At 35.1% G+C, this 22,055-nt stretch overlaps 1 protein-coding gene across 3 annotated transcripts in view; it reads left to right on the forward strand.

Moving 5' to 3' along the window:
- AGTPBP1 (ATP/GTP binding carboxypeptidase 1) overlaps positions 1-21,823 on the forward strand; it is a 191,940-nt gene extending 170,117 nt beyond the window's left edge. For all 3 annotated transcript variants that reach the window (XM_015093043.3, XM_060409111.1, XM_060409112.1), the window contains 3 exons: positions 3,835-4,011; positions 7,829-7,989; positions 21,085-21,823. In XM_015093043.3, coding sequence (XP_014948529.3) covers positions 3,835-4,011; positions 7,829-7,989; positions 21,085-21,259 — 513 coding nt within the window. In that variant the 3' untranslated portion in view covers positions 21,260-21,823. The remainder of the gene's footprint in view (positions 1-3,834; positions 4,012-7,828; positions 7,990-21,084) is intronic.
- The last annotated feature ends 232 nt before the right edge of the window (positions 21,824-22,055 follow it).

Raw genomic sequence — 22,055 nt, forward strand, 5'->3', positions numbered from 1 at the left:
CTTGATCCTTTACATGAAAAATCCCAAATAAACATCCTAACCTGCTATACACATTAATTATAAAAAGAAGAAGAAAGGTCAAAGTCAGCAAAAGAAAGGAAATGAAAAGAGCAGAAATAAAATTGAGACCCTGCCACATCTCCTTCAAATAGAAAATGTCAGTGAAGCCAAGAGTTAATTTTTTTATTGTTGTTGAAAAAAAAAATAGCCAGGCTCCTTAAGAAGAGGTCCCAATAAACAAAATAAAGAGGAGAAATGCCAACCAATATCATAGACATACAAAAAAATCATAAGAGAAAACTATGAACAGTTTTATGCCAACAAAATTGGAAGACCTAGAGAAATGGATAAATTCCTAGAAATATACAGTCTTCCAGAACTGAATCAGGAAGAAATAAATAAGCTGAACAGATTGATCACCAGTAGTAAAATTGAATCAGTAATCAAAAAACACCTAGCAAACAGAAGTCCAGGTCTTGATGACTTCATAAGGGAATTCTACCAGACATACATAGTAGAGGTAATACATACCTTTCTCAAACTATTTCAAAAAACTGAAGAGGAGAGAACACCTAAATGCATCCTATGAGGCCAACCAACATTGCCCTGATACTGAAATCCAAAGACACTGCAGAAAGGATTATAGGCCAGTATCTCTGATTAATGTAGATGCAAAAATCCTCAAAAAAAAATATTAGCAAACTGAATCCAAGAATATATGAAAAGAATCATACACCATGATCAAGTGGGATTTATTCTAAGATTGTAAGAAGGATTCAGAATCCACAAATCAATCATTGTAATAGACCACATTAACAAAAGGAAGGATAAAAATCACATGATCATCTCAATAGATGCAGAAAAAAGCGTTTGACAAAGTTCATCCATTCATGTTAAAGATTCTCATCAAAGCTGGCATAGAGAGAACATATCTCAACATAATAAAGGCTGTTTATGACAAACCCATGCTAACATCATACTCAGCAGTGAAAACCTGAACACTTGTCCTCTACAAGTGCTTTTCACACTTAGGTTTTTATTCTGTCTGGAATGTATTTTTGTATGAGATGGAGGGATATAATTGTTGTTTCCCCACGTGTAACCAGTTGTGTCAGTGCCATTTATTACACAGTACCTCTTTCCTCTGCCGATTCTATAAAGCCGTCTGTCACATACCTTGTTTCCCACGTGTGGGTGTGTTTTGAGGTATGCCTGGGATTGAAGTGAGATCTTTGCTTTGCATCTTGTCTGCTTTTCATTCTGTCCCAGTGTTTCTCCTACCCTATTTATGCCTAAATCAGCACCCCAGATTATTTTCCAAAACAGGTTTCAGTAACATACCACTACCCTTAGCAGAACATCAAAGCAATTTTCTTTTTGGTATCCTCTCTCTTCATCTCCTTTCCAAAATAAATGAGTAGAGTCATGTTAAAAATAGGAACACTCCACAAATATAAAGTAGTAAGCAAAAGTTATCTTCTCTCAATCACTAATTAATCACTTTCACAATGTGTATTGTGAGACTTGCCTGTAAGCACATTCATTCATAGGTGTGTGTAAACATAGTATATGATGTTTTAGTTTTTTTTTTCACACTCCACAGCAACTTTTTTTTTTTTACATAATGTTTGATGCCCATCTTTTCATCTTTATATCTGTCTCTGTCTCTTTTTGACAATTACACAAGATTTTCATTGTGTATTTTTGTTATTATTATATGGATATAGCATAATGTATTTATTCACTTTCCCTTGTTGGCCACTTCATTAGTATTGCCAAATTGTCTCTCATAAAGATTGTACAAATCAGTACTCCCCAACGAATGATAGTGCCGTTTCTATAAACATCTTTCTGTCACCTTTTTTTTTTTTTTTTTTATTTTTTAAATTTTAAAATCTTTAATTCTTACATGCATTCCCAAACATGAACCCCCCTCCCACCTCCCTCCCCATAACATCTTTCTGGGTCATCCCCATGCACCAGCCCCGAGCGTGCTGCATCCTGCGTCAGACATAGACTGGCGATTCAATTCACATGATAGTATACATGTTAGAATGTCATTCTCCCAAATCATCCCACCCTCTCCCTCTCCCTCTGAGTCCAAAAGTCCGTTATACACATCTGTGTCTCTTTCCCTGTCTTGCATACAGGGTCGTCATTGCCATCTTCCTAAATTCCATATATATGTGTTAGTATACTGTATTGGTGTTTTTCTTTCTGGCTTACTTCACTCTGTATAATCGGCTCCAGTTTCATCCATCTCATCAGAACTGATTCAAATGAATTCTTTTTAACGGCTGAGTAATACTCCATTGTGTATATGTACCACAGCTTTCTTAGCCATTCATCTGCTGATGGACATCTAGGTTGTTTCCATGTCCTGGCTATTATAAACAGTGCTGCGATGAACATTGGGGTACATGTGTCTCTTTCAATTCTGGTTTCCTCGGTGTGTATGCCCAGAAGTGGGATTGCTGGGTCATAAGGTAGTTCTATTTGCAATTTTTTAAGGAATCTCCACACTGTTCTCCATAGTGGCTGTACTAGTTTGCATTCCCACCAACAGTGTAGGAGGGTTCCCTTTTCTCCACACCCTCTCCAGCATTTATTGCTTGCAGATTTTTGGATCGCAGCCATTCTGACTGGTGTGAAGTGGTACCTCATTGTGGTTTGTCACCTTTGCCAGGTGAAAAAATATCTGATGGTTTTAGTTTGTGTATCTGTAATTATAAATATATGACATCAAGTATCTTTTCTTATGTTTGATCCCTATTTTTGATCGTTTGTTTGATCCAATTATGATCTCTAGTTTTAAAAAATGGCCTTTTTCATATTCTCTCTTTGCTTTGTATAAGTCACCTAACTACTGTTTTGAAAATACTCTTCATATGTATTATATTACATTTTTTTTATAATGTGCAGTAGTTTAAAACTTCTGTCATATTTGTTGATTTTTTAAAAAGTGGTTTCTTCTTTTGAGGCTTAAAAAGATTTTTCTCATTCTAAGATTTTTAAAGTAGAGTTTCATATTTACTTTAGAGCTTTTACTTTCATTTAAAAATTTAACTTACTAATTTAAAATTTAAATTCTCAATCTCATTAGAGTTTAATTTGATAGAAAGTGACTTTAGCTAGTTTTCTTCAGTGGCTGAGCAGCTGTGTCAGCATTTTGTGAATGATCAGTCTTCCTAACTAAGAGTACTAACTTTTACAAATACCTTTAATTCTGAACTCTCTTTCTAAAGATGTGCTATTCCTACATTAGTATCACCATTTAACTTCTGTTAGATATATATTTATCTGTTGGATTAGTTCTCTAGTCATAGCCTTTGATTCAGAATTCTCCAGGGAATTCTATGTTTCATTTTCAGGTAAATTTGAGAATAATTTTAAGTTGCAAAAATGTGGGCATTTAGATTGTGATTATCTTAGCTTTATTGATTAATTTAGGGATGATTAACATTTACGGTGTTAAATCTCTTAGTCAAAACATCTTCATGACTAAAGTGAAAAACCATCTTCATGACATTGATTTTTAATGTTTTTCTTAATATTTTAAAACATGGTTTTCTTACATAGTTTTATTTCACTTATTGGTTATTACTATGAATATTACTTTTTCATTCTGTTTTCTGACTACTGTTTGGGAAAGCAGAAAAATCTGACTTAGTAAAAGGATTATTTTGATGTTTTGGATAGCAGGGAATATACGAAGAAGATCCATATGACTGCTGTAATGACTATGCTTTCATAAAAATTTTTTTAAAGAAGTTAAAAAAAATTAATGACTAAAAAGAAAGCTCTTGAAATATTTTATTATTTTTATCTTTGCAGACTTTGCCTAAGATTCTAAGCCATATTGCCCCAGCATTTTGCATGAGCAGCTGTAGCTTCGTAGTGGAAAAATCTAAAGAATCTACAGCTCGTGTTGTAGTTTGGAGAGAGATAGGAGTACAAAGAAGCTATACCATGGAGAGTACTTTGTGCGGCTGTGACCAGGGAAAATATAAGGTAAAACATCTCAGCATCTCTAGCCATAGAAATATTTCAAGACTGTCCTTTATATACGCTAGTAGTTTTCAAATATATATTAAATGATATGTTTGTTACACTGAGTTATATATAATTCACAATAATGGAATTGAATCATGTGCAGTCTTAAGAACAGTCTCTCTCTCTTAATTCTCTGAACTAATAGGTTGCTTTGGGTTCTTATGAAGTTTTAGTTGAGTCTATTTATAGTCATAATTTTTAAGAAAGTACACTGTAGTACACATTTAAATAGTGATTAGTGATTATGATTTATAATGAACTCTGAAGGTAGTACATTACTGATAAAAAGTTCTATCATTAAAATTTATTGAATGTAAGTATATTTTTATACATTTAGAAATAGACACATTAGCCTAGAAATAGACACATTTATTTATAAAGTTTTTTTTTATATTTAGATTTTGTGCATGTGTGACTTATGGATGCATAAAGTGTTTGTTAGTTGTTCAGTTGTGTCCGACTCTTTGCTACCCCATGGACTATAGCCAGCCAGGCTCCTCTGTCCATGAAATTCTCCAGGCAGTAATAGTGGAGTGGGTTGCCATTCTCTTCTCCAGGGGATCTTCCCAATCCAGGGATCGGACCTGGGTCTCCTACATTGCAGGCAGATTCTTTATCATCTGAGCCACCAGAGAACCCCTTTCAATTATATCCCTTCACTAACTTTTTTTTCTTTACTAAGACTCTTCTGTGCTGCCATAGGCTTTTATTGGAAGAGAGTTCAGACTTGACTTTTGAAATTTAAGAGTAAATTTAAGAGTAACTTCCTTGGTGGCTCAGAGGGTAAAGATACACCTGTAGTGCAGGAGACTCAGGTTTGGTCCCTGGGTCAGGAAGATCCCCTGGAGAAGGGAATGGCAACCTGCTCCAGTATTTGTGCCTGGAGACTTCCATGGAATGAGGAGCCTGGCGGGCTACAGTCCATGAGGTCACACAGAGTCAGTCACGCCTGAGTGACTAACACACACAACAAATGTTAGGTGACTTTGAATTTTTTAAAGATTGAGCACGTCATAGGAAATAAATAGACCTTAGGTAAAACAACTGTTACTCTGTTTGGTTGTGTCTTTTTTTTTTTTTTTTTTTGATGTGGTACAAGAGGACAGTGAATCTCATGGTGATTTTCACGTATCTCACATAAAAGCAGTTATAGCTTTAGGTTGAGAAGGAGTTTAAAAATCTTCCAGGTGGTTAGTATTAAACATGTTATATATTAAATATTTAATGTTATATATAAAGTATTAAATATATATTTAGTATATATTAAATATTATGGTTGGTGCCAGAATCTTTAAGTGGAGAGCTGTGTGACTTTTCCATTCTGTAACAAACTAGAAAAAAAAAAAAAGGGTATAAATTTTACAACTGATGTTCAAACTTTGGGGATCTGGATGGGTAGAACTTGGTGAAATTCTAGCACTTTGTGGAGAGTGACTTTTCCCTAGTGACTTTAGGTTGACCTCAGAATACTATTCTTTCAGAATGTGCTATCTTTTCAAATCTCTCCAAATACTGTAAAGTGGTGACTTCTAGACTCCCAGAGTCATGGTTGTGGTGAGAGAGGAGCTTGAGTACTGCAGCCCGCAAATTGTGCCTCATGGTTATTGCTTTAGTGGACTGTATGTGTGTGGGATGGGAAAAGCTTGACAGTCACTTTTTGTAAATGACCATAGGAAAAAAAAAATCTGGTACTTTGTGATTTAGGGAAACAGACTGTAAATTACTTTTTCTTAAAGAGATACTTTATGTAGTCAGGTTGGAAAAGGAAACTAAAAGCATCAGTGTCTGTGAAACTAGTCTCTGGGGGTAGGGAGAGAGGATGTCAGGGAGGCTGAAACTTAAATGCCCCTTGAAATCATCTATGGCATAATAACAGCAGTATTTTCTTATTAGATTTGTATTCTACTTACAGACTTTCATTGGGTTATTTTAAATGTTCCGCTTTTGCCTTGATAAATGTATTTGGTCATTGAAAAAACCACATAAAATATCCAAAGTGTATTTTGAAACATAAAATGTTAGATGAGTTTTATAAAAATTATTAATTTTAACTTTTAAAAATAAAATGGATACATAATAAATAGTTGACTTCCCAGGTGGCTCAGTGGTAAGAATCTGCCTGCCAATGTAGGAGACGCAGGAGACATGAGTTCAATTCTTAGGTTGGGAAGATCCCCTGGAGAAGGAAATTGCAACACTCCAGTATTCTTGCATGAAAAACAATCGCATGAACAGAGGAGCCTGGTGGGCTGCAGTCCATGGAGTTGCAAAGAGTCTGATATGACTGAGTGACTGGGCATGCAATGAATAGTCATTTCTCTTTTATATGATTTATATTGATATACTTTATGTGATTTACACTGGTAGAGTTACATTGATTTAATAAAACTCTTAAAGAGAGAAGTATGTCTTACTACTAAAAATAAGTTTTTATGTATGAAATTCAATCCTTTTATCATAACATATACTTCTTTTAAACTTTTTTAGCTAGCAAACTTTTTAAAGAGCAACTTTAGGTTCACAGAAAAATTGAGTGTAAAATACAGAATTCCTATATATCCCCACCCTTCCCTCCCACCACAGAATGTATACTTTTCAAACTTGTTAATGTTAGCTAATAAGTTGTGTGAGTCTAATAATATTTTAAGAAACAAATCTTTTCACCCTCAAGAATGTTCTTATATTTCTGAATCTTAGGTTTCAAATATTCTTCATTTTCGATGAGCTAACTCAGGAATAGGCATAGCCTTTCTAAACCTCTTAGATTAAGAAGGCAAATGCATTTTCTAATAAAGTTAGTTAGGTTACATTTCCTAGAGTATTTGGAGGTGGCCAGACTATTTAAACAATCAGTCAATCATTATTTTAAAGGCATGTGCTTCATAGAGTAAATAACAGTTTTTATGATTTATCTCTTCAGTTGCTGTAATGGTTTTAGATGGTCATTGAAAGTCAAGTTCACTCTTAATGTACACCTGCAGCCTTTGTTGGTGTAAGGATTTTATTTACTTCAGAGTTTCATTTTTATCTGAAAAGTAAATGATAAATAGTATCTTGATTTACAGTAGTTAATTTTTATCCCTTATGTGGTAATGTTTAACTTTTGCTGAACCTTATATTGTTTATTGGGAAACTATTAGTTTAAAAAGTGTTGTGGTAAAATTTTATTTTTGTTTTATTAGATCAAATTTGAAATGGGCATTCTTAACTGACATGAAACATAAGAGTTTATTTCTACCTCATTGGCTTAGATTTGATTCTTTTTTTTTTTTTTAACATAGTCACCTATCTTTTGTTTGTTTTTTACTCACTGGTTTCTATTTATCATGTAGAAAAAGTATGTATAAACTAATATTCAAGTAAACAGATTGGAGCCTTGATTGTAACACTATTTCGATGTCAGCATCTGAGTAGTAGATTACAAGTACTAGCAAGATCTTGTGAAAATATACTTTTACATATGAGCTCCAAGAATAACTTACCTTCAAGATAGTTATCTGCTTTTTCCCCCCTTCTCAGTGTGTTGGTGACAATATTTTGCACACAGTAAATGAGAATACAAAGTTCAGAAATTCTTATTTTAAGATGGTTTCCTTTTTGACTTAAAATAATCTTATATTGTTAAGACACTGTGCTTATGAGTTTTAGGTTCATACAAAGTAACAGGCTTTTATTTTATTAATATAGCTTCAAATTCCTTTTATGTAATTTTAAAGAGATATAGTCAGAGGATAGCAATGTCCTAGTTACATGTTTATTATTGCTTTACTTCTAGGGTTTACAGATTGGCACTCGAGAATTGGAAGAGATGGGAGCAAAATTTTGTGTTGGTCTGTTGCGTTTGAAAAGACTGACATCCCCATTGGAATATAATCTACCTTCCAGCTTGCTTGACTTTGAGAATGACTTGATTGAATCAAGCTGCAAAGTAACTAGGTAAGACACACTTGTGTTATTTTTTTGTTATATGGTAGTATACTGTTAGACTTCATAGTTAAGTAAGAGGAAAGGCACAGAGATTTTGACGGTCAAGCATTTTTATAATTTCTATAAATAAGTTTGCACATCTAATGTATGTTCCAAAATATGATAATATTCTTAATTCTTTTAACATTGGTATTTGAATAAAATTTTAGTAAATTACCCTTATATTTGAAATGCTATTATAGTACTCTTAATGATTTACTTTTAACTCAAAAGTAAGCATATATCAGATAATATATAAATTAAGAATGCTTGGATCCAAAATTCATACTTCAAAAGAAATTTTATTTTGTTGATAATCTATATACATCAAATGGCTTTCCAATATCTTCTGGTAACATCGGCTAGAAACAGCTAATTTAGTATCACTCTGAAAATTTAACTACATGTGACAAGTATTTTTCTAAGTAGGTAATCTTTTGCTCCTAAAATTCAATGTATGTAAATTTAGATCAGATACAGGCTCAGACATAATTTGATGTCATATTTCTTAATCATAATACTAGAGTTTAGCATTTTATAGTTTGATACATATAGTTAGAAATAGTCCCATTTTATAGAATCTTCATGATTTTTGTTGGTAGACATTGACATTAGATTTGTTAATTTATTGCCAGGCTCTGTTGTATGTATCAACTTAGCAGTTTTAAGTGTAGTAAAACATTAATTAGAACTCTATTTTTATATAATGTGATAACTGAGATAGTGATTACCTGCATTCTCTACACTTCAAAACACTTGGTGAACAATAATGGAAATAATTATAAGTATATTCATTTATTCAATAAACATGCATAAAGTTGTTCTCATTGATGTTTAGAAGCTTCCTTTTCATTTATTTTATGTACTTTTGATTTCTGTTCCTAATGTTTCATTGTTGGTGTTACCTCTTTATGGAGGTAAAATTCACAAGTAAAATTGTAAGATATTTAAAGTATACAATGTGATGATTTGGTATATATATGTGTACACTGTGAAAGGATTTCCCCATTCAGTTATTAACATGTCCCTACATCACATCACACATTTACTTTTGTGTATGTGTGTTGGGAAGTATTTTTCAGTTCTGCTCTCATAGCAAATTTCAGTTACACAATGCAGCATTATCTCGTATAGTCACCATGTTATCCATTCCTTCCTCAGACCTTATCGACCTCAACAACTGAAAGTTTGTATTATTTTGCCTCCCCCTGTTGCCTCCTCTGCCTGCCTCCTACCCACTGGCAACCACTTTGCCACTCTGTTTCTATGAGTTGGTTCAAATTTTTTTTTTTTTTTTTTTTTTTACATTTCACATGTAAATGACACCAAGCAGTATTTCTCTTTGTTTGGCTTATTTCACTTAGTGTAATGCCCTCCAGTTTCATCCATGTTGTAGCAAATGAAAAGATTTCCTTTTTTTAAAGGCTGAATAATATTCCATTGTATCAGTTCAGTTCAGTTGCTCAGTCATGTCCAAGTCTTTGAGACCTAATGGACTGCGGCATGCCAGGCTTCCCTGTCCATGACCAGCTCCCAGAGCTTGCTCAAACTCAGGTCCATTGAGTCGGTGATGCCAACCAACCGTCTCATCCTCTGTTGTCCCCTTCTCCTCCTGACTTCAGTCTTTTCCAGCATCAGGGAGTCAGTTCTTTACATCAGGTAGCCAAGTATTGGATCTTCAGCTTCAGCATCAGTCCTTCCAGTGAATATTCAGGACTGATTTCCTTTAGGATGGACGAGTCCAAGGGACTGTCAAGAGTCTTCTCCAACACCACAGTTCAAAAGCAACAATTCTTCGGTGGTCAGCTTTCTTTATGGTCCAACTGTCATATCCATACATGACTACTGGTAAAACCATAGCTTTGATTAGACAGACCTTTGTTGGCAAACTATTATCTCTGCTTTTTAATATGCTGCCTAGGTTTGTCATAGCTTTTCATAATATCTGTCTGCATTTTCCTTATCCATTCATCTGTTGATGGTCAGATAGTTTTCATACTTTGACTATATGAATAATACTGCTTTGAACATAAGAGTACAGTGTCTTAATGGTTTTTAGTGTACAGATCTTCCACTTTCTTGGCTAATTTATTGCTAACTTGTTTTTGATGCTATAGTAAGTGAAATTGTTTTCTTGATTTCTGTTCCTGATGTTTCATTGTTAGTGTGTAGAAATGCAGCTGGTGGTATTTTTACGGATGCTATATGATGTCTTGTCTATTGCAAATAGAGAAAATTTACTTTTTCCTTTCTTATTTGGGTGACTTTTATTTCCTTTCTTGTCTAATTGCTTAAGCCAGTACTGTGGTGAGAGTGGGCATCCTTTCTTTGTTCCTTATCTTAGAAGAAAAGCTTTTAGTATTTCATGGTTAGCTGTGGGCTTGTTGTATTAGCTTTTATTATGCAAGAGTGCATTTTCTCTTTACCTGGTATGCTGAGGGTTGAATGAATGGATGATGAATTTTGTCAAATGCTTTTCTGCATCTGTTGAGATGATTATATGATTTTTAGCCTTTGTTTTGTTAATGTGGTAAATCACATTGATTAATTTGCATATGTTGAACAAGAGTGCAAGGTGATCAAGGGTGCAAGGTGATCAAGATTTATGTATGAGTCTTTGAATGTATTATTGAATTTGATTTCCTAATACATTTTATTGAGGACTTTTGCTTCTAAGTTCATCAGGGATATTAACCTATAGTTTTTTGTTTTTTTTTTTTTAAGTTCTTTCTCTGACTTTGATATTTAGGATAATGCTAACCTTATAAAATGAATTTGGAATTGTTCCCTCCTCTTTTAATTTGGGAAGAGTTTGAAAATAATTGCTACTATTTATTCCTTAAATGGTTGGTAGAATTCATTGAAACCATCTGCTCCTGGGATTTTCTTTCTTGGGAGGTTTTTGAGTATTGATGCAGTCTCTTCACTCATAATTGCTCTGTTCAGATTTTCTATTTATTTCTTCATGATTCAGTCTTGGTGGGTTGTATCTTTCTAGGAATTTTTTCCATATGTTCTTGGTTGTCCAATTTGTTGGTATATAATTGTTCATAGTAATCTCTTATGATTCTCTGTATTTTTTATGTATCTTTTGTGATGTCTCTTTCATTTATAATTGCTCCATTTTTTTAGGAAGTCTTAACAGTTTATTCTTTTCTAAAAAAAATTAGCTCTAGGTTTCATGGATCTTTTTATCTTTTTAGTCTCCATTTTATTTATGTCTGTCTGATTTTTGTTATTTTCTACCTTCTGCTAACTCCAGGCTTATTTATTCTTATTTTTCTAGTTCCTTGAGATGTAAAATTGCATTGTTTATTTGAGATTTCTTTTTTCTTCATGTAGACCTTTATTGTCATAAACTTCCCTCTTAGAAATGATTTTGCTGCATGTCGTCAGTTTTGGTATGTTGTGTTTCCATTTTCACTTCTCACAAGATATATTTTGATTTCTCTTTTACTCATTGGTTGTTCAGGAACATGTGTAATCTCCACATATTTGTGACTTTTCCAGTTTTCCTAATTGATTTCTACTTTTCTTTTCTGGCAACACCATACGACTTGTAGGATCTTATTTCCCAAACCAGTAATTGAACCCAGGCCCTCAGCATTGAGAGTGCAGAGTCCTAACCACTGGACTGCCAGGGAATTCCCAATTGATTTTGAATTTTGTATTGTTGTGGTTGGGCTTAATATGATTTTGGTCTTCTTAGCTTAATTAAGACTTGTTTGTGGGCTAAGATATGATTTACCCTGCATAATGTTCCATATGTGCCTGAGAAGAATATGCTTTTTTTTTTCTGTTGGAAATCATGTGCTATATATCTTGTCAGGTCTGTCTGACTTAATATGTAGTAGAATTCCATATATATAACTTGGGGGAAATGGACAAATTCTTAGAAAAGTATAACCTTCCAAAACTGAACCAGGAAGAAATAGAAAATTTGAACAGACCAATCACAAGCACAGAAATAAAAACTGTAATAAAAAATCTTCCAACCTATAAATGCCCAGGACCAGAGGGCTTCACAGGTGAATTCTACCAAAAATTTAGAGAAGAGCTACCACCTATACTACTTAAACTCTTCAAAAAATTTGCAGAGGAAGGAATACTCCCCAAATCATTCTACAAGGCCACCACCATCACCCTTCTACCAAAACTAGACAAAGATGCCACAAAAAAAGAAAACTACAGGCCAATATCAGTGATGAACACAGATACAAAAATCCTCAACAAAATCCTAGCAGACAGAATCCAACACCATATTAAAAAGATCATATATTGTTATCAAGTGTGCTTTATTCCAGGGATGCAAGGATTCTTTAATATCTTCAAATCAATCCGTATGATACATCAAATTAACAACCTGAAAGATAAAAGCTCACAATGGATTAAAGATCTAACTGTAAGAACAGAAACTATAAAACTCTTAGAGGAAAACATAAGCAGAACACTCTCTGACATAAATCACAGCAAGATCCTCTATGACCTACCTCCTAGAGTAATGGAAATAAAAACAAAAATAAACAAATGGGACCTAATTAAATTTAAAAGCCTTTGCACAATGAAGAAAACTATAAGCAGGATGAAAAGACAGCCCTCAGAATGGGAGAAAATAATAACAAATGAAACAACTGACAAATTAATCTCCAAAATATATAAGCAGCTCATGCAGCTCAATACCAGAAAAATGAACAACCCAATCAAAAAGTGGGCCGAACAACTAAACAGACATTTCTTCAAAGAAGACATACAGATAACTAATAAACACATGAAAAGATGCTTAACAGCACTCACTATTAGAGAAATGCAAATCAAAACCACAATGAGGTATCATTTCACACAGGTCAGAATGGCTATATCCAAAAGTCTACAGGCAATAAATGCTGGAGAGGGTGTGGAGAAAAGGGAACCCTCTTACACTGTTGGTGGGAATGCAAACTAGTACAGCCACGATGGAGAACAGTGTGTAGGAAACCAGAATTGAAAGAGACATATGTCCCAGTGTTCATTGCAGCAGTATTTACAGTAGCTAGCAGCAGCAGGGCATGGAAACAACCTAGATGTTCATCAGCAGATGAATGGATAAAGAAGTTGTGGTACATATACACAATGGAATATCACTCAGCTATAAAAAGGAACACATTTGAGTCAGTTCTAATGAGATGGATGAACCTAGAGCCTACTATACAGAGTGAAGCAAGTCAGAAAGAGAAGAACAACTACTGCATATTAACACATATATATGGAATTTAGAAAGATGGTACCAATGATTCTACATGCAGGCAGCAAAGGAGACACAGATGTGAAAAACAAACTTTTGGACTCCGTGGGAGAAGGTGAGGGTGGGATCATTTGAGAGAGTAGCACTGAAGCATGTATATTACCATATGTAAAATAGATGATGGTGGAAGTTTGATATCTGAAGCAGGGTACCCAAAGCCAGTGCTCTGAGATAGGGTGGAGAAGGGGGACTAGCTTGGGGAGGGCACATGTATACCTGTGGCCAATTCATGTTGATGTATGGCAGATACCACCACAATATTATAATTATCCTCCAATTAAAATATAAATTAATTAAAAATAAAATTCAACAGTGTAAGATCACACACACACACAAAATTCTTAATTGCAATGAATTAAGGGGAGATTAGAGGGAAAGAAACTCTCAAAAAAAAAAAAGACTCAGGAGAATGATTTTTTAAAAATTGATAAACATTGCCCAGGCTTTTAAGTCTAGCATTGTAGGAGCCCAGTAGAACTTATTTAGAGGAGGCTTTTACTTACTCTTCTCACTTTTCCCCCTTTCTGCCTTTTGACTCTTAAGTGAATAGCATCTCTGATAAAACATCTTTGAAAAGTCAGCTTCCTTCTATTTGGACTAGGGATGGCCTAAGCAAGGAGATCTAAAGGTCTGATTGCTCTTATAAAGCCTTTTTACCAATTCTATTTTCAGTTTCCCCTGATAACCATTATCTTCAACTCCTGAACTTTTCTAGTGCTTTGTGATACAAGTCGGCACTTTTTTCCTTGGCCTCCCCTTCTGTAGATGCTCAGCAAAGTGGAGCAAGTTAGAACTCAAGCCTCCTGTTTTCATCCATCTTCTTCCATCTTCCAACATTTTGTTGATATCTCATCTTTGCTATTATCTCTTCAGTTTTCTTTTTTTAATGTATTTATCCTTTTTAAAAAGTTATTTTTTTTCTGTCATCCTAGTGGCTTTTGAGATCCACTGTGTTTATCATAAGTTATAGAACTTTTTTTCAGTGAAATGAAAAGAAATTATAATTTAATTATATTTTATATCGTTAGGGCATTTGTTGGAAATTACCACACACAAATCACTTTAATTTTACCCAATTGTATTTGCTGTATAATAAAAATTCCATTTCATACAACACTAAGTCTGCCTTATAACTTTCCTAGGGGGTGTGTTTCTTTTAGGTCAAAGCTGGGAATGTTGGTGAAAGTCATATAAGAACTTAAACCTTGTTGGGCTGCACCCTACAGGCCTGCAATTCTTATAGTTGCCCAGCAGTAAGACCAAATAAAGCACCTAGAGATAGCTAGAGAGATCAGTGGTTTTCTTTGATAGTGAGTTCTAACATGCCTGATGTAAGGTCCTGGAGAGCAGACAGTGGGTAGGACAAGGAGCAGTTTTTGCTATGGTGGTAGGGGTGGGTGTTACCAGTTTTACAGGGAATTGGTGTCAGGTTGTCTTGTCAGTTACTAGGGAAACCAGAAAGGGCCTGTTCCTCATCATCACTTTGATAAACTATTAATAGTGGATGGAGCCATTCTCAAAGCTCAACATTCAGAAAACTAAGATCATGGCATCTCATCCCATCACTTCATGGCAAATAGATGGGGAAACAGTGACAGGCTTTATTTTGGGGGGCCTCCAAAATCACTGCAGATGGTGACTGCAGCCATGAAATTAAAAGACGCTTACTCCTTGGAAGAAGAGTTATGACCAACCTAGACAGCATATTAAAAAGCAGAGACATTACTTTGCTGACAAAGGTCCATCTAGTCAAAGCTATGGTTTTTCCAGTGGTCATGTATGGATGTGAGAGTTGGACTATAAAGAAAGCTGAGCACCGAAGAATTGATGCTTTTGAACTGTGGTATTGGAGAAGACAATTGAGAGTCCCTTGGACTGCAAGGAGATCCAGCCAGTCCATCCTAAAGGAAATCAGTCCTGAATATTCATTGGAAGGGCTGACGCTGAAGCTGAAACTCCAGTACTTTGGCCACCTGATGCAAAGAGCTGACTCATCAGAAAAGACCCTAATGCTGGGAAAGATTGAAGGCTGGAGGAGAAGGGGACGACAGAGGATGAGATGGTTGGATGGCATCACTGTCTCAATGGACATGAGTTTGAGTAAACTCCAGGAGTTGGTGATGGACAAGAGAGGCCTGGCATGCTTCAGTCCATGGGGTCACAAAGAATCAGACATGACTGAGCAACTGAACTGAGCTGGAGCCATTCTGATCCAAAAAGTAGAATAGTCACTAGCCAGGAGTGAAGGGATGGGAAGTGGGGCAAGTTATTGATTAGGCTCTATGATTAAGAGGGAAGGTTAATCATGTGAAGAGGCTGTGGGTGAGGCAAGGACTCCTTGAAAAGGGATGTACACAGAGCAGGAGTAAAGCCGTCTTGAGTGGCCCAGCCACACACAGCCACATAGTGTTTTTGAACTTAGCAAAAAGTTTTTAATTTGGCTGCACTGGGTCTTAGTTGCAGCACTTGGAATCTTCATTCCCATTTGTGGGCTGTTACAGCATGCAGGCTGTAGCTTCCTAACCAGGGATCGCACCTCGGCTGCTTGCATTGGGAGTGTAGTGTCTTAAATCTTTGGACCACCAGGGCAGTCCCCAGCAAAAGTGTTTTTATCTGTTAGCTGAACTATTAAACAGTATTTTTCAGTTCAGTTCAGTTCAGTCGCTCAGTCGTGTGCGACTCTTTGTGACCCCATGAATCGCAGCACGCCAGGCCTCCCGGTCCCATCACCAACTCCTGGAGTTCACTCAAACTCATGTCCATCGAGTCGGTAATGCCATACAGCCATCTCATCCTCTGTCGTCCCCTTCTCCTCCTGCCCTCAATCCCTCCCAGCATCAGAGTCTTTTCCAGTGAGTCAACTCTTCACATGAGGTGGCCAAAGTACTGGAGTTTCAGCTTTAGCATCATTCCTTCCAAAGAAATCCCAGGGCTGATCTCCTTCAGAATGGACTGGTTGGATCTCCTTGCAGTCCAAGGAACTCTCAAGAGTCTTCTCCAACACCACAGTTCAAAAGCATCAATTCTTCGGCGCTCAGCCTTCTTCACAGTCCAACTCTCACATCCATACATGACCACAGGAAAAACCATAGCCTTGACTAGACGGACCTTAGTCAGCAAAGTAATATCTCTGCTTTTCATTATGCTATCTAGGTTGCTCATAACTTAACAGTATGAAACAGTATTTTTAGTGACGCTTTTTTAAAGGATTTGAGAACTAGTAAAACAGTTAATGGGCTTCCCTTGTAGCTCCATTGGTAAAGAATCTGCCTGCAGTGCAAGAGACCAGGGTTCAATCCCTAGGTTGGGAAGATCCCCTGCAGAAGGAAATGGCAACCCACTCCATTATCTTTGCCTGGAAAATCTCATGGACAGAGGAGCCTGGAGGGCTGCAGTCCATGGAGTCACAAAGAGCTGGGCACGACTGAGTGACTAACACTTAATACTTACTTATTTAAAACAGTTAATAATATTTCTCATTAGGATTTGTGATGGTGACTAAATTTCAGGATAATAAGTGTATGATTTTAAGTTTAAGTATGTTTTAAAACATTATGGGAAAGTAAAGTTGAAAAATACTAAACTCTACACAGTGTTTTATTGTAATTAAAAATACAGCCATGTTTAAAATGAAGCCTATTTACTATCTTATAATCAATTAGTGTTTGGATTTTTTATAATTGAGATGAAATTCACATAGGATAAAATATACCATTTTAAAATGAACAGTTTAATGGCATTTAGTATGTTCACAATATTTCCAATCACCTCTGTCTAATACCATTTTTTTTTAAATCATCTGCCCAGAGGAGATCCTCATACCATTAAGCAGCATTTCCAGTGGGGTATGGGTTTGATATCTGGTCGAGGAGCTAAGATTCCACATGCCTCATCGCCAAAAAACCAAAACATAAAACAGAAGCAATGTTGTAACAAATTTAATAAAGACTTTTTTTAAAAAAACAGTACACATAAAAAAAAAAAAAAACCTAAGGAAAAGAATAAAATTATTCTTCTTACATAGATGTCTATTTGAAACTTCAAAATAAGGCTGTTAGAATAAGGAAGAGCACATATTCATTTGAAGAGGAGTCAGTCTCTCCTCTGATAGGCTATAGTATAGGGCAGCTTGCCCCAGTTTAGTGAGGAACTGAACTGATTTGATGTAGGTTTGTAAAACTTATGAAGCGTGTAATTCTTCATTTGTCCCTGCCCCCTTTATAAGTGTCCCCTTGCAGAGGTCACAGTTGTAGGCCCAGGGTTTCTCACAAGACTGCCCCAAATTCTGTTATTTTCTTTTATATTTGTTTTGCTGCTTTCTGCTTTGCTCTTCAGCTTCTTGCTCTGTGTATTTTAAGAATTTGTCAAATGCCACCAAAGAAAAACCGTTGGGTGTCACATCTCTGTAACTCCTTTCTTCCAGGAAACTTGGCAGCCTGGAACTCCAGCTTTTGCCTCCATTCTTTTGACATTGCTGAAAGCTTTGATGACTACTCTACCTCTTGGCTGTGGCTCTTGCTGGGCTTTGGTTTCCTCTGGACTTTGCCCCATGCACCTTTTCTCTTGGTTGATTTTGCTTTGTATATCTTCAGTGTAATAAGTAATAGCTTTGAATATAACTCTGTGCTAAATCTTGTAAATCTTCCTAGCAAATCACTAAACCTACAACCAAGATCATTCTACCCAGCAAGGATCTCATTCAAATTCGACAGAGAAATCAAAAGCTTTACAGACAAGCAAAAGTTAAGAGAATTCAGTACCCTCCAAACCAGCTTTACAAGTACTAAGGGAACTTCTCTGGGCAGGAAACACAGGAGAAAGAAAAGACCTGCAAAGACAAATGCAAAACAATAAAGTAAATGGTAATAGGATCATAATATCAGTAATTACTTTAAATGTAAATGAATTAAAAGTTCCAAACAAAAGACACAGACTGGCTGATTGGATACAAAAGCAAGATCCATACATATGCTATGTACAGGAGACCCACTTCAGACCTAGGCAAACAATACAGACTGAAGGTGAGGAGCTAGAAAAAAATATTCCATGCAAATGGATATCCAAAGAAAGCTGGAGTAGCAGTACTCATCCCAGATAACATAGACTTTAGAATAAAGACTGTTATGTAGGAAGAACAGTAATTGTTGATCAAGGAATCAATCCAAGAAGAAGATATAACAGTTATAAACATATCTGCACCCAACAAAGGAGCACCTCAATATACAAGGCACATGCTAACAGCTATAAAAGTAACAGTAACACAAATAATAGTGGGGGACTATAACACTTAAGTCACACCAATGGACAGATCATCCAAACAGAAAATTAATAAGGAAACATAAGCCTTAAGTAACACATTAGATCAGATGGACCTAATTGATATCATCAGGATATTCCATTCAGAAGCAGCAAAATAGATGTTTTTCCTCTAGTGCACATAGAACATTCTTAAGGAAAGATTACATCTTGGGTCACAAATCAAGCTTTGGTAAATTTAAGAACATTTAAATCATATCAAGCATTTTTTTAAAAACACAATGCTATGAAATTAGATGTCAATTACAGGGAGAAAACTGTAAAAAAAAAAATGCATGGAGGCTAAACAATACGCTTCTAAATAACCACGAGGTCACTGAAGGAAGTCAAAGAGGAAATGAAAAAACATCTAGAAACAGATGACAACAAAAACACAACCCAAAGCCTATGGGATTCAGCAAAAGCAGTACTAAGTGAGAAGTTTAAAATAATACAAGCCTACCTCAAGAAACAAGAAAATCCTCAAATAATCAGCTTAACCTTACACCTAAAGCAGCTAGAAAAAGAACAAAAAACACACAAAATTAGTAGAAGGAAATAAATCATAAAGGTCAGCAGAAATAAGTGAAAAAGAAATGAAGAAAACAGTAGCAAAGATCAATAAAACTAAAAGCTGGTTCTTTGAGAAGATGAACAAACTTGACAAACCATTAGCCAGATTCATCAGGAAAAAAAGAGAATACTCAAGTCAATAACATTAGAAATGAAAAAGAAGTTACAACTGAGACCACAGAAATACAAAACATCATAAGAGACTACTACAAGCAACTATATGCCAATAAAATGGACAGCCTGAAAGAAATGGACAGATTCTTAGAAAAGTACAACCTTCCAAGACTGAACCAGGAAGACATATATGAACAGACTAATCACAAGCACTGAAGACAGAATATGAACAGGCCAATCACAAGCTCTGAAATAAAAACTGTGATGAAAAATCTTCCAGCAAACAAAAGCCCAGGGCCAGAGAAGCACTAACACCTATCTGCTCAAACTCTTCAAAAAAATTGCAGAGAGAGAAAAACACCCTGAAAATTTGAAGCACCATGGTCAAAATAGAATGAATCATAGGTTTTTGAAAGTAAAAGAATAATTGTCGTTTTAAAGGCAAATAATTAATTCAACTTTTTTTCCTAAAATCCTAACAGTGATGATATTTTAGTTGTGTAACAATGAAATTGTTCTTATGAACATTAGATGTGTTGTAAAGTCTTATACAATCCTCCAAACCACTCAGCCTGATTTATCAGTACTACTGTGTCATGGTGCAAGCTCTGAACGTTTAAGAGGAAGTTTACTATACAAGAGCAAGTTGATTTTGCAATATATTTTTCTCTTTCCTTTAATGAGCAATATTAAGGCAATTCTAGGAAAAATGATACTCTCATCAGATGAGGTTTGCCTTCTCATAAAATTAGAACCATATAATCCATTAACTTGTCTTTTCTGTTTAAACTTCAGATATTTGAACTGAATTTAGTATTCAATTGCAGGAATTCTTTCATTTTCGGTGCCTAATAACATCAGCTTCTCTGCTCATTTGAAAATATTATTGTTCCCTTTTTATTATCTGATTTTATAGCTTTTAATTGCATCAGCAATAGAAAATTCTTTTTTGGAAGTAGGTAGGTTATAAACAAACATAGATCTATATGAAATTTAGATCATTTTGGTCACAAAGGGGGGATATTGAGACATTTCTGTAATGTTTCTTTGATTGTGTGTGTGTGTGTGTGTGTGTGTGTGTGTGTGTAAAGTCTCCCGAATGGGGAGAAATCAGAATATGTGATTATTTTGAAGAGGAAAGAATATGTTACCTAGTGGAAGGATTGCCTTAATCCTGAACAGCCTGCCTAATGAAATATTTAGAAGCACTTAGCGCTTTTAAGCAAATATCTTCTTCTGTGTCCCAAGGGAAAGTAATTAATCTGGGTATGGAATGTTCCCTTGTTTTTATTTTTATTCTTGACCAGTGGAGTCTGAGAGGATGGGTATATGGGCTGTTCTTATGGCAAATGATTATAGACTTAGAATAAGTGGTTTCAGGGTATTACTGGAGGAACCAATTAGATACCACAGTTTCTTATAAAGCTTCTTGAAATTATCTTTTACTTGATTTATAGTGATCAAAATAAACTCCTAAGCCTACAAATTGATGAAATCCTCCCATGAAGTAACCCACTGAGAGAGTCCATTTTTTTTTTTTTTAGCTATCTAATTGTAGGATATATAGTGATACTCTTGTCAGATAATTAAAAGTTAGCATTTCGCCCTATATTATCAATGCAGTTATTTTCAGCTATTAACAAATGTCTTAATTTGTTCATTTGGATAACATTTTAAAAATTAACCCAAATTACTGCTTGCATTATACTGAAATCAAAGTTAGTCCAGGATAGTCAAATAATCTTGTTTTAAAGCCTTGTAACCTAACTAAGTCGTGTGTGTTCTGTATGCTTTGGCTACAGCCCCACCACTTATGTTTTGGATGAAGATGAACCTCGATTCCTTGAAGAAGTTGATTACAGTGCAGAAAGTAATGATGACTTAGATATTGAATTGGCTGAAAACACAGGAGACTATGAACCTTCTGCCCAAGAAGAAGTACTTTCTGACTCTGAATCAAGAACATACCTATCTTGAACCCTTTGCCATCACTTATTAACTGCAAAGAAGAAATGAAATATCTTGGTTTTTGTTACATAGGAAATTTGAGAGAAATGACTTTATAGAAAGCTGACTCAGAAAGATGGAAAGCATCTTGGACCTGTTTGGTTTCAAGACAATAAATGTTATTAATTCCTGATAAAATTGGCACTTGTTTTATTTTAGATTTTCAATGCACTTTACATAGCATTGAAGTATCAAATATTGGATTTACTTTTTAAAAAAAACCCCTGAGTGTCACTGCATGAGTTTTTAATCTTATGATTATATATCCTGCATCAAATGGATAATTTTGAAGTGCGTGAGAATATAAAGTCTAAATTCCAGAGTTGTTGAGAATCCTGAGTTACTGAAAACTAATATATATGTACATGGATTCCTGTAGATGTGTTTGTGTAAGGATGGGTAGATATTGAAGATAAGACTGTTCTTCACAATCATGTTAACTGTTGAGTTGTGACTGAAATCATCCAGAGTTTGCCTTGAAACCATTACATTCTACATTTACCAAATTAAATAAAAACTATATTAAATGTTGCATTCATTTTGTCATCCTTTTTAACCAGCTCAGATTATTTGGTCTACAGAATCTTCAGGGAAATATTACAATAATCAGACATCTGAATACATCGATAAAAATTTGTGAAAAAAATGCTTATAGCATTGTTTATATAGTAGAGGCCTACCTATCGTAAGCATATATTTGAATAGCTGTTTTCTCTAAAATTGTGTCTCATGGATGCACCTAAAGTCTGCTGCTGCAGACTATTAA

Source organism: Ovis aries, chromosome 2 (assembly GCF_016772045.2).
Source record: "Ovis aries strain OAR_USU_Benz2616 breed Rambouillet chromosome 2, ARS-UI_Ramb_v3.0, whole genome shotgun sequence".
Taxonomy (NCBI): domain Eukaryota; kingdom Metazoa; phylum Chordata; class Mammalia; order Artiodactyla; family Bovidae; genus Ovis; species Ovis aries.